Raw genomic sequence first — 12,620 nt, 5'->3', positions numbered from 1 at the left:
ATAAATCTCCAACGTTGATTGATAATAAAAATAAAAAAAATCTTTAAAATGGCAGTTATGCTACTGATATTGTGCATTTAATGTCTTTTTTTACTGTTTTCGACAAAGTAGTGCACGATGGCTTTTACCATGAGCAATGGTAATTGTGTTTAAACATTTGTAAATATTCCCATGCATGCTACATGTACAGTACTGTTCCACTGTCTGGATCATGCATGACCCACACATCCATGATGTGAAGATGCGGTCACTTGCCAATCCATGGTGTCGTCCAATATTTAGGGTCATTTTGGCACAACTGTTTTGAAAGCATTGACAAACACAGGGAATATTTTACTAAATGAGTCAAAAAAAAAAAAATCATGATCATAGATTAGGGAAACTGTGGTATCAAAACCATCATTTGCAAAGAAAAGCACAGACCAAAATATTTCCCCAATTCCTTCTCAGTCTAAACAGATTTTCATATTTTCCTTTGTCACCATATTGAGTGCATATGGCTTCTTTTGCCGGTTACCTTTGTGAAGCTCTCTATGCGTGTTTAAAGACAATAAACCTACTTTTTGGCCTTCAGTGGGGTGGACAGAAATGTAAAATGTTTATTGGCAGAATAAGAAATATGATCTCCGGATGATTTCATGTCCACCTTTTGATGAATATATCTGAGTTTACACAATGTCCTGAAACAGCATTAGTGATGAATCATTACGCTGCTCCGGTATTCCTGTCCACATACTGTAACTGTTGTTGCTTTAGACAGAAACATTCCTTTATATCACCCACGCCTTTTCCTGTCTTTTGAATAAATCTCTGGGAAGAAATAATATACTGTATGGTCTAAAGAATATCGTAGCTACCGCTTGTTCCCAAATACTGGCTAATAGAGCACATTTTTCAAGGTTTGGCTAAATAATAACATCCAACGTTTCTTTAAACACCCGAATTTGACATCTAAATGAATAAACAGTTTTTACATAGATAATTTATTCATTCAACCTATAAGAACTAAGAAAACACATGTACATTGAGGAATGTTAAGTAAAAACAAAATGATTTACATGTTGTCAGCCTCAGATATATACTATACAACTTTACCAAAAAAAAAAAGTACGGTGAATAAACTTGTATTTTCCAATTCCAGCATAAATGCATTGGATTTGTAGGTGGCGTGCACATTGGACTGGAGGCACTATCAGGGTAATGCACTTTCAATACATCCAACATTTAAAAGATTTGCGTATTGAACAAAACTGTATTGACGATTTTGACGAATCAACAGGTAATGTCGAAAATTTGCAAAATTCAATAGATAATTCTAAACCCACTCATTAGCAGCGAAAACTCACCTTAACTACCCAAAGTATCTAGTCATATTTGTCAGTAACTGAATGCCACAGAACAATCTATAAAATACAAAAGGGGAAAAACATCCTTGTTATTCAAAATACATGTTTGTATAAACGGCTACAGTTCTATAACACATTCCGTGCCGGGGAATTCTGGCAGATTAAGTTCGTATTTTTTCTGAATGTCATATGGCAGGAATCGTCCCGCCAGAAAATGTTTTCCCGAGAAACCTGTTGCGCACTTTTTGGGAGCTGTCAGAGAAATGAGAACTTCTGGATTTATCCCATCTTTGGCCGGTTCGTCAACATCCCAACCTTCAGGAAAAGAGAGATAGGAAAAGTGAATCCTTTCTCACCAACACAAGCCACTGGTCATTAACTGAAACATAACAATGTTTCCAAATTCTCCCAGATAGGAGGTGGAAAACTGGCCCGTAAAGATCATTCATCACAATATTGTCATGTGGAAAGCGAGCAGCAAAAATGCAATGTGTCAGCCATCAGCTGCAATTTTCAAATAAGGTCTCCCGATGACATAATGGCTGCGAGTTCACTTTAGTTTTATTATTTGTCTGTTGCGAACACTTCAGGTCCAGTGCAACACATTTGCACATAAAGGTCTCTGGTCAGGTCATTTATCAGAAAAACTGGATTTCAAACAGATTTCATCACTCAAATATCCCAGGAGGTGTTAGTAACCCATTTCGCATACTTACAAAAATGTATCAACAACATTCTCTGTTATTCGGTTTGACTTTTACAGCACGCTAGTAGCTATTAACTTTGCTTTGTAATGTATTTCTCAATATTAGAATGACTATTTTGCCTACTTAAATTATTTATCTAGTATTCAGTTTGACTTTGACAGCATTAGGTAGCTATTAGCAAGGGTAGCTAATAGCTATTAGCCTTTGATGCTAGTGATTAATTGCTCAATAATATAATGACTTCAGCATACTTACAAGATGTACTAGCAATGTGTTATGTTTATCTACTAGAGTTTGACCTCTATAGTATCTAACACACTGTAAAAAAAGAATTATATGAGCAATATGTTATGACAACATATGTTTTTACAATGCTTTAACTCATCAAAATAAGTTGATAAGTTATACAAGATTCAACTAATTTTTAAGTCAGTTTAATGTAATTTAAGTTGAAATGATTTAAACATCCAAGTTGATTGTACTTTAAAATTTAAGGCAACTTTTTTTTACAGTGGTATTAGCTAGTAGCGAATTAGCCTTGAAGGAGTTAATCCAGTTATTAATATTATGACTATTTTGCTCACTTGCACGAATGTAAATTTTTTTGACCTAGTATTTGATTTTACCTTTATAGAATTGATTTGCTAGCAAGCTATTAGCCAGTGCAGCTAATAGCTATTAGCTAAAGTTAATGCTGAAGTAATATCTGTGCCACAACAGTGACTGAACTAGAATTGCAAAATAATGATGAAACAGGTTTTCTGAACACTCAAACAACAGAATTTAGTATGGAATCATGTTAATGTAAATGAATTTGTAGGATGCTAACATATATAGCCTACTTTACTACGTTTGGTTAGCTGTAATGAATTCCTCAAATGATGTTCAGTGTATAAAAATAGACCCTTCAGATTTGTTAGCAGTTTTCTTGAGTGTGGTGATGAATGCTAATGAGCATTTTTACAGTACGTCTTGATAAGCTGCAGTCTGACAAAAATAGCATAACATTTTTCTGAACAGATTGAAAAGATGTTTTTCTTTTCCTTGCAAGTAACCACTCTATTTTCGTTGCGGCACTGCACAATAAAGATGCCATGGGCAGAATTTCTCTAAAATTCAGGATGTGTGTTTAATGAGCAAATACCTGAGGGCATGTCCACACTAACGATGGGTATTTTGACCTGTTTGAGAGTCACCAGCATCCCAGCATAGGGCTCCTTCACCTCCGTATTGTTGGTTTCTGGTCCCAGGATGGCGTCGATCACCAGATTGTAGGCATCATTTAACAGCTGGACCTGGTCGTGGGGTCAGACGGGACTCGATTAGGATTGACAGAATGTCCAGAAGAGTGAACATCACATTGACATCTCTCTGCCGGTGAGCTTAATTGTTTAAGACTGACACCCACCTCTGTCGGAAGATAGGACAGGAAAGGGATGTCCATTTTCTCGCACTGAACAGTGAAGTCCTGGTGCAAACCTTGAGAAGAACGCTTGGGATAGAAAATGGTGGGCTCATATTCCTACATGTGAGAGACAAGGGAAAAATGAGTTTCCATCCAGAACATCACTTTTCAGATTTCAATCTTTTTCTTCTTGTTATGTGATGATTAGCACATAGCCACATAGCCAAAATAGACATTTGTATTATGTCTTCATTTATTTTTCTCCCAGATTCAGACTTTCCATTTTAAACTATAAGATTAATAAAAAATGAAATCAAATAAAAAACATTTTGAAAACTCTAATCATCTAAACAAAGAGTGAACCATTTTAAAATGTATTGTGTGTATATTTTTTATAATTTGTTCAAAAATCTGTCCCTAGGTTGTGAAAAACCAACGCTATCTCACGACCAATTCGTACGAATTCGTACGAATGATAAAAAGTTGGCTAATTCGTACTAATTCGTACGACCTCACTCGTACGAATTTGTACGATTTGTCTAAACCCACGTGATGGGTAGGTTTAGGGGCGGGGTCAGGGGTAGGTCATTCGTATGAATTCATACGAATTGGCCAATTCGTCAAATATGTACGATTTTGCAAAAATCGTACTAATTCGTACGAGTCAGGTCGTATGAATTCGTACGAATAAGCCACTTTGTAGAATTTGTACGTTTTCCCGTGAGATCGGGCTGGAAAAACAGACATGAAAATGTGATGCATGGAAGCCATACATGAACCAGACAGTCACCGTGATTTTATCAAGTAAAACATGTTCCTGGATCGTCAAACAGTATTTTGTTGATCCTGGAACAAAATTCCTGTCCAAAAATTTTGTCCGAAACCTATCGCTACCCCTAAACCTAAAGTTATCCCTAAAATCAAAGGGGAATGATAGGTGAATAACAGAAGCACCTAACCCTGATTTTAAGCCTAAACTTGACATAAACTGTAAACTTGTCCCTCAATTCTGATTGGTTTATTGGGAATGTTGTTCCAGGAGGAACATGTACTTGGTGAAAACACGTTCACCTAAACGGGAAAAAGCTTCCAAAAAAAGCTTTCTGCTTTTTAAAGCAATATTTTTTTCCCCCATGTATATGCAGGGGGATTTTTGAGTTCATAAATCACATAACATAATTACCTCATAATTTCATTTCAAAAGAACATTAGAGGTGATTAATGTGGACTAAAATGTATGGTTTTAGACACCTCATTTTCTCAAAATACAGGATGAAGTCCACACAGCCTGGATAAGTTGCCAGGTAAATTCATTACAATCCTGAAGTTAAACTTAATGTATTTGTTACATAACGCTGGTACGGACACAAGAATCCATGCAGATGTACACTGGGAATGTATAAAACAGCTGCCATCATGTGATGACCCTCTATTGTTCGTTTTTGTTAAGTTTTCCATTCCGTTCCGTTCTGGTTTTTTTTTTTTTTTTTTTTTTTTATCTGTTCCAAGAATCCCATAATGTAAACTGGCCAAATCTTAACTGGCCAAATTTCACTCCATCAGAATGAAAAGAAGGATAACTTTAACAGAGTATACGATTATTAGACGAAAGTGCGACAAGTAGGAAGACCGCAAGTGTTTAGGGTGCCATTTGGGACAGGGCCTAAGAGGGTTTGTTGATGTCAACAGAAAGAAAAGTCATTTAAGAAACGGAGGAAGCTACTACGTTTTAATGAACGATTACAACTTACTTTTTACAACTAACTTTGGAACAATGTGCAATGAATCATACACGATAATAGCAGAAAAGTGCACTAGGAAAGCAAATTCACCCTGTCAGTATCCATTCTGTCTCAGTGCCCTTTGGCATGGTGTTCTATACTTACAAATATACGCAGATGGCGGGCACACACCAGACCGATAGAGCCGTTCTGCTCAGGACCACAAACAACCAGCAGGGTGGGCTGCTTTTTATTCAAAGAGCTCAAAGGAAAAGCCTGGGGAGAGACAAAGGAGAGGGACACAGTTAAACGGGGCAGGGAGACGTCTCATTTTGCTCTATATCTGCATTTGGAGAGGCAATGTTCATCACAATAACCCAGCAACAGTTGCAACTATAGTTAAAAGCTGTGGAGACATTACCACAGGCTGCAGGCTTAAAATAACACACTTTCTGACAGGTTTCTAAACTAGGCCTGCACAGTGTGTCCAACTCTACACGCTCACAAAACTAAGCCTTTAAAGGTGAAGAGTGTATTTTCTGTGTCACTAAACAGAATTGCTCAAATAAGAATTGTTGTCTAATAGGTTTCCATGTGCTATTGGACAGCAAAACACATAGCCACGCCCCAAATGCATGCCATTGGTTGAGCTGTTCCTAAACCCGGCTGCTCGGGATACTTAACCCTCTGATGGTTTAGGGGGTCTTTTTGACCCCAAATGACTTTTGCTCAAATTAAAAAAAATGTTCCCTTTGTCCAAATGGTATGAAACCTTCTACGGCTCTTCACACTTTCTAGATCTAAAAAAAAAAAATTAAATTGGAATGATATCTGTTTTATGTTAGCGTGACAAAAATTGTGACACTCGTGGTCTTCGGGGTCTCTGGAGACCCCGCAATCAAAATATACAAAATTCATCATCAAAATCAGAAACAACGCAGAACACATCGACAGAAATGGCACAAATAAAGTGGCACACTTCCACCAATGCAAAAAACATCCACAATGCTAAATTATTTTGCTCACAACACGCGCACACACACACACACACATATAGAGGAATACATTTTTGAGACTATAAAAACTGTTCTCTTATCATTTGTCAAATAAAATCATCCAAAATGCAGTACCACCACAAAAATAAATTGGTGACACTGACACATTGAAAATGTGCACACTCACACACACACGCACACACACACACACACACACACACACACACACACACATGCACACACACACACACACAGGAACATTTATAGGGCTATAATTTGTCAAAATTATGGGGGGGGGGGGGGGTTCAGTACAAAAAAATGCTAAACTTTGACAAAAATATTTTATTTTTGTTATAATTGTGATTTTATAATATTTAGATATGAATCCAACTGAATCCAACTTGTGAAAAGATATCTTTCAGGTAGTCAAATAGCAAATAGCATATAGTGGAGCTCTATGGCCATCTAGTGGTTAAAGTGATATTTTTTTAATTTTAAAACTGCATTTTCCAAAAAATGGGCATAAATGTTACATTAAACCATTTAAAATGATCCATGTTATCCCCATGAATGAAAGTTAGAAATCTGGGTCTTTTATAAAGTGAATTTTACATCATATGCTGTTTTTTTGTAAAAAGCTTATTTAAATAAATATTTATTTATTTATTTATAGAAATTTAAAAGATATCATAAATTCTCCAAAAACTGCACAAATGTTGAGTAAAAACATTAACAAACAGAATAAAATTACATTTGTAAAAAAAAAAAACTATTATCTTGTTACAAAATTAAATGTTATTGTCTGGGGTCTCTGGAGACCCCCAAAAACACGAGTGTAGACATAAATATAGACCATCAGAGGGTTAAACAAACAGCAATGTTTTGATAGGCCACAGAGCAAGTGTTTACACTCTTTAGGGAAATCATTCTGCAAATGCCATACTTTGTCGTTTATGCATATTATGCTCTAAAACATTTTACATGTTTGCAGTCAACCTGAAAGGACCTTTGTTACTCATCCACATCTTACCGTAAAGATGACGTTATGAACAGACTGATGAAGTAAAACCAACAGTGAAGGTAATGTGCCTGCTTTATTCATCTCCAATTAACCACCGCTGAAATATGGGACCTCGGCACAACTGTGGGCGTAATTGCAGACTTCCAAGAAAGAGAAGAAGCCAGACGCTAATGAAGCTAATGGCACTTTGGAGAGAAATTATTAGCTGACATGGATGTTCCATTAGCGAGCTGATGAAGTTTAGATTACATTATCATTGCAGGGTTTCTTAGTCACAGTGCTGGGTGAACAAGAGTTGAACACGCGACTGAGTGTGGAAAATGAACGTCTTGTCTTCATCTGTTGCCATTTTTGGAGGAATCTGAGTGGAAAAAATTCCCATTGGCCAAAACTGAGCTTGTCAATGAAGTTGATTATAGTGGGCAGTATTTGCTAAAAGTAGAAAAGCTGTTAATTTAGCTCCATTTTCAGTAGTGGAACTGTAGTTAAACTGTTTTCAAATGGTGACGGAAATAATTTTCAGATTTGAGCAGATTTGTAGTCCTTGCATCTTTTTTACAAGAAGTATTCTGTCAAAAACAATCTTCTTTTTGAAGTTTTAAAGTAGCTTTCACAAGACTGATAATTGGTGCGATGTAATTTTATCATCGCCCGCTAGCAGTATAGACATGGAAATTAAGGCGTCTCAATATGCTCCCTAGTGGTCTCCTAAAGTAGTAGGAAACCATTTCCAAGGCTGTCTCATTGTCAAAATCAAGTGCACTACAACATTCCCTACCAAAAAAAAATCCCAGATGCAGAAATTCAATGCACCATAAAACCAGTTTGCATCATCTGCTCACAATCATGTTGTTGGTTATTGAGTCATCAATTTATCAAAATGTAATGGATTGAGTCCTTTGCATTCATGGTATTCTGATGAATAATTCCTGAAGATTCAACCATGTGATGTGGACACAGTCAATTCACATGAAGCTCATGTGAGTATGTGTCGTATGAAATAACAACCGCTCACTCCATCTCTGTTCTGTCCGTTTCTTCTTCTCTGGAAAATGACATGGAATAGAGTGTTCCTGTGAGCCATAGCCAGTGGATTCACTGTTCATTTATTTTACAGGTCTGCTGCAGCTGTGCTGGAATTCTCCGTGGTGTCAACTCCTGCCAGGACTCTGGAGACCGCCGCTCTGATCTGCTCCTGTGCGGAGCAACTCAACCCCTAGATTTCGCTTCCATGCTTCCAGCAAATGAGCTCTCTAGAGAGGGTCTTGACTAATTAGCCTTGCAGTTTTTTACCCTCAACATGACACACATAAACACCAGGGCTGTGTTTAATTCAGAATTGAACTGAGAATGATTTTTAAATTTGAAGTAAACTGAGGATTGAATTAAGGATTCAAAAAGGATCAAGAAAAAACGATTTAGAATGTAATGAATTGCCCGTTTTCAGCGCTGCACTTGTTGTGTTTTGCATTTCGGGTTGTTATTCACAGCACAAAGGTAAGATACAGATTTATGAATGAACCGCTCGTTTTAAAATCTTCCCGGTCTACTGACATTTGTTATGGATTCAAACATTACAATGCTCATGATAATTTTCGTTAACTCTACAATAAGAAAATACACTTCACCAGTTAATTACTCTTTGACAGCGATGCCATAGAAATATACAGAGCTTCAAAGACAAAATTCTAAAGATGTCTGCACGCTTGTTTCTCTGGCGTATAAGGTCTCTAAGCTGTGCCCCAGTTCAGAGGTTGCATCCTTCGAAGGCTGGGAAGGTTGGACTGAGCGTTGGTAAATGAGACGGTCTAGCCCACGGAGGACTGTTCTTGTCGCCTAGCAACTGTGACAGCTGCCATTGATGAGTGACAGTAACTTTTGGACTGGACTTTTTTAAAAGTTATATTAAACGGTCTTAAAACAAAATAGGGTTCACAAACTGTCTTAAAGGGACATTGTGTAGGAATTTCTCCCATCTAGTGGTGAAATTGTATTTTGCATTCAAACAAATAATGCTCTCCAGCGCCTCACTTTTTCAAATGCGCGTTGCATCTACGGTAGCCGTTATGTACCTAAAAGCTATGACAGGATATCTTATAATAGCACTTCGAGTTTTTCTTCGGGTGAACATGTTTGTTATTTAAAACAAACTGAAACTTGAAACAACGAAAAAAAGAATGTTACAGTATGAACTACTGACTGTCAAAAACATTAACTATGGTAATTAGTAGTAATGCCTTCTTTACTCGTTATATTTTTTGAAGTACGTGCATTGTTAGATATCATCATCATCAGAGCCTTCTCTAACATTACTTTACTCAATAGCTGCTATTCATCAAAGAGCCTGTTTAACTTTTAACTATAAATGTTCGACTGACTATATAATAAAGTACACAACCAAGCAATGAAAAAAAACTTGTAATTAAGACTGTAACATTGACTTACCTGTCGAGAAGAAAGCAGGCAACTTCAGGGTCTCTTTTGAAAGCTTTCTCCTGCATTAGCTATCCTGACATTAACCCTTGTTTTTGTAATCTCCGGTCACGTTTCCTTTTACGATCTATTTTGGACTTTTTCGACGACGAGGACTCCTTATCCTGTGACTCATATGTATGTATGAATGAACGGTGTATAAATAACCGTGCAGTGCAGCCTTTTAAACTTGCCGCGGCAGTGACAAGCGCCTCTCACTGCTCTGCGCCTCCGCTTCTGCTGGCTTCAGTCACGTGACGCTGGTTCTGAACGAAACGCGTTGTGGAAACGCGTTGGCCTAGTACTTTTTGTCCCTCTCTGCTATTATAGTTTTTCAAGATGGCGGAACTACATGGAAGCCTCCGTGGACTTACCCGTCCCATGTATATAAAGATAATAAATTCTTCGTTTACGAGGATTAGTCTGAACATTGGCATAGGTATTTGTACACCATTGAGGGCATATTTATGAATAAAAATATAGATTTTAGATAATAAAATACCTAAAAAGCTACACATTGTCCCTTTAATGTGTTCACCATGGTCCATTTCTGTATATAATAAGTATAAACTATAAATTAGTTAACATTTGAACCGCTTTAAAAAAAGATTTTTTTACGGTTGTTTCATTATATAGTTGAGTAAGCTAAAACCCAATACTTGCATTTAAAAGTGTAATTTGGCAATTTCTCAAAAAAAAAAATCATGTCATCACTGGCGCGCAATGAATTCTGGGGAAGGAGCCTTCGAATTGGGACAGCCTTTGTCGGGCAGCGGAGACGCAATAGGCCTTCAAATGTGCCCCTTCAATGGATGACATCAGAACCCGTAAACTAATTTGCCACTGATTTCCTTCGAGATTTTCCTATGGGGTTTTATAATGGGGTTTTTCAATTTATTAGTAAAATAAGGTCTGTGGTAAACATAGTATTGCCTAGCCAGACCTTCAGACTGACAGCAGAAGGTCTGGACTCCATAGCAGATTTCATTGGCCAAGAACCACCCAAGAGGTCGTCTGACTGATGTGTAAAGCAACCAATCACAGTTCGTTTTGTTCTGCGTAATGTTTAGGGGCGTGAAAATGTAAAGTCGTTGTCCGTACAATAACAGACCGGCATGCATCTAATAAATTATTCATTCAAAAAGTTGTGCAAGTTTACTGCAGCAATGGTGCTGTGAACTTCACATACTATTGAAAATCCAGCGTTTAGTTGACCATGATAAGCGCTCATTGTCACAGTTGTAAACACGACGGTGTTCTTCTTCCCATGAGGGGGTTTGGCTTCACGGCATCTTTGTTTCCAGGCAGAACGTTTAAGAACGCGAAACACACGTCTCCCGAACATCCTGTAGAATTCATCCAATCAGATGACGACTAAAGACGAGTTAAGTGTGCCATATGGCTGAGACTATGTTAAACATAACTTGAGATTACTTTGACGTTTTGTTCTACAACGTAAACTGCACACACTCACATCCCAAATGTTCTTATCTAGTTACTTATTAGAAGCATACGTTTTCAAAAAATTGTGTTTTCGCTATGGGTGTGCGTGATTTATTTTGTAAAAAAAAAAAAAAGTCAAGTTATGTTTACCACAGACCTTATTTTACTCATAATTTGAAAAAAAAAAACATTATAAAACAAAACAGGAAAATCTCAAAGAAACCAGCTGAGAATTAGTCTTGTGGGTTCTGACGTCATACCTGCACCCCTCTATTAACAAAGCACATTAACTTTGGTAGCCCTAAAATACTCAAATTAAAGCTAAAACTAAATTTAAACCAACAACGATAGAATAAAAACTAACAAAAACTGACATCTAAAACAGAATTATTAAAAACAAACAAAAATGTACCATTTTTAGAATAAAGAAAAAACGAATTTCCTTTGTTTTTTTCAATTGCAAATTTCTACGTATGTCCATTTAGTCACATTTAGGTCATTTCTGTGGATAACTGTGTTAGATTTTTTCATTTATTCTGTTTTATCGTGTAGCCATGTTGAGATAAAGGGCAAATACAGAGAGATCACAGAGAGTGTCACGTCAGTCTGCATTTTTCAGTCTGCGTTTCATGAGTGATAAATAACTTCCTGATATCTAAAGCAGGGAATGATCACAGACATCAGCCTTGACTTAGCTCAACACCAAAGCCCTTATCCCCCCGATGTAGACGGATGACGTTGATTTTGGCGTCCACTGCGGTGGATAGTTTGGTTGTGAAATCACAATGTGGTAAAATTCAACCAAGATTTCGTCCCCCTCACACACACACACACACGCTGATGTGTGCTGATGTAATGCTTGTTTTACAGCTACTAGTTGGCATGTTTTCTTTAGCTGCAATTTATGGCTACCTCACAGAGGTCACAGCACAGGAAGTTTTGTTGATGCTAACCACGGCGACTGCTGGTGACCGGGGGCCTTCGAGGGTGGAAGGTTCAGTCTGTAAAACGCTTCTAACAGGGCTTGAAAATTCACACAAGCCAAATCAGGAAACAATTTTGGGCTTTAACCGACTCTCAGGTAGGTCAAGAGGAGCCCCGCGCTGCCTGTCAGCCTGACTGAATCCAGATGGGATGGTAACCGCAGTAGTCTGGTTTGGGTTGGCCTGGCTCTATCGGAACCCTTAGGCCGCCCTGAAACGTAAGGCCCCGAGACCGTCTGACTGCAGGCCGGCCACAGACGAGAGACTTTCAACACCTTCCATGATGGTGCAATGGATCTGTCACAAGGGTTTTTTAAGCAGAAGTTAAAGTGGGATTTTGGAGGTGGGTGAACCCTACTGGTGCTCACAGCAACTCGGCAAGATGATCCCCCAAAAAAGCAAACATTATATACATCTCAAAATGTGACTTAATATTTTTACAATTCCGATTATTTCCAGAACTGCAGCTATTTTTCTAATTACAACTTTTGGAAATAATAATTATGACATTTCTTGTAATTGTGACC

General features: G+C 37.6%; 1 protein-coding gene across 1 annotated transcript in view; it reads right to left on the bottom strand.

The window, feature by feature from the left end:
- Positions 1 to 139: 139 nt before the first annotated feature.
- Positions 140 to 12,620, bottom strand: part of yjefn3 (YjeF N-terminal domain containing 3) — a 38,597-nt gene continuing 26,116 nt past the window's right edge. Inside the window, exons 3-6 of the mRNA XM_082138905.1 lie at positions 5,345 to 5,455; positions 3,462 to 3,575; positions 3,198 to 3,348; positions 140 to 1,661 (exon numbers count right to left, since the gene is read on the bottom strand). Of these exons, the coding sequence (XP_081995031.1) occupies positions 1,465 to 1,661; positions 3,198 to 3,348; positions 3,462 to 3,575; positions 5,345 to 5,455 (573 nt within the window). The 3' untranslated portion in view covers positions 140 to 1,464. The remainder of the gene's footprint in view (positions 1,662 to 3,197; positions 3,349 to 3,461; positions 3,576 to 5,344; positions 5,456 to 12,620) is intronic.

Source organism: Leuciscus leuciscus (genome assembly GCF_965113295.1).
Source record: "Leuciscus leuciscus genome assembly, chromosome: 15".
In the NCBI taxonomy this organism is placed as follows: domain Eukaryota; kingdom Metazoa; phylum Chordata; class Actinopteri; order Cypriniformes; family Leuciscidae; genus Leuciscus; species Leuciscus leuciscus.
The sequence above is the reverse complement of the archived record's forward strand: the minus strand, read 5'-3'. Positions and strand labels throughout refer to the sequence as shown.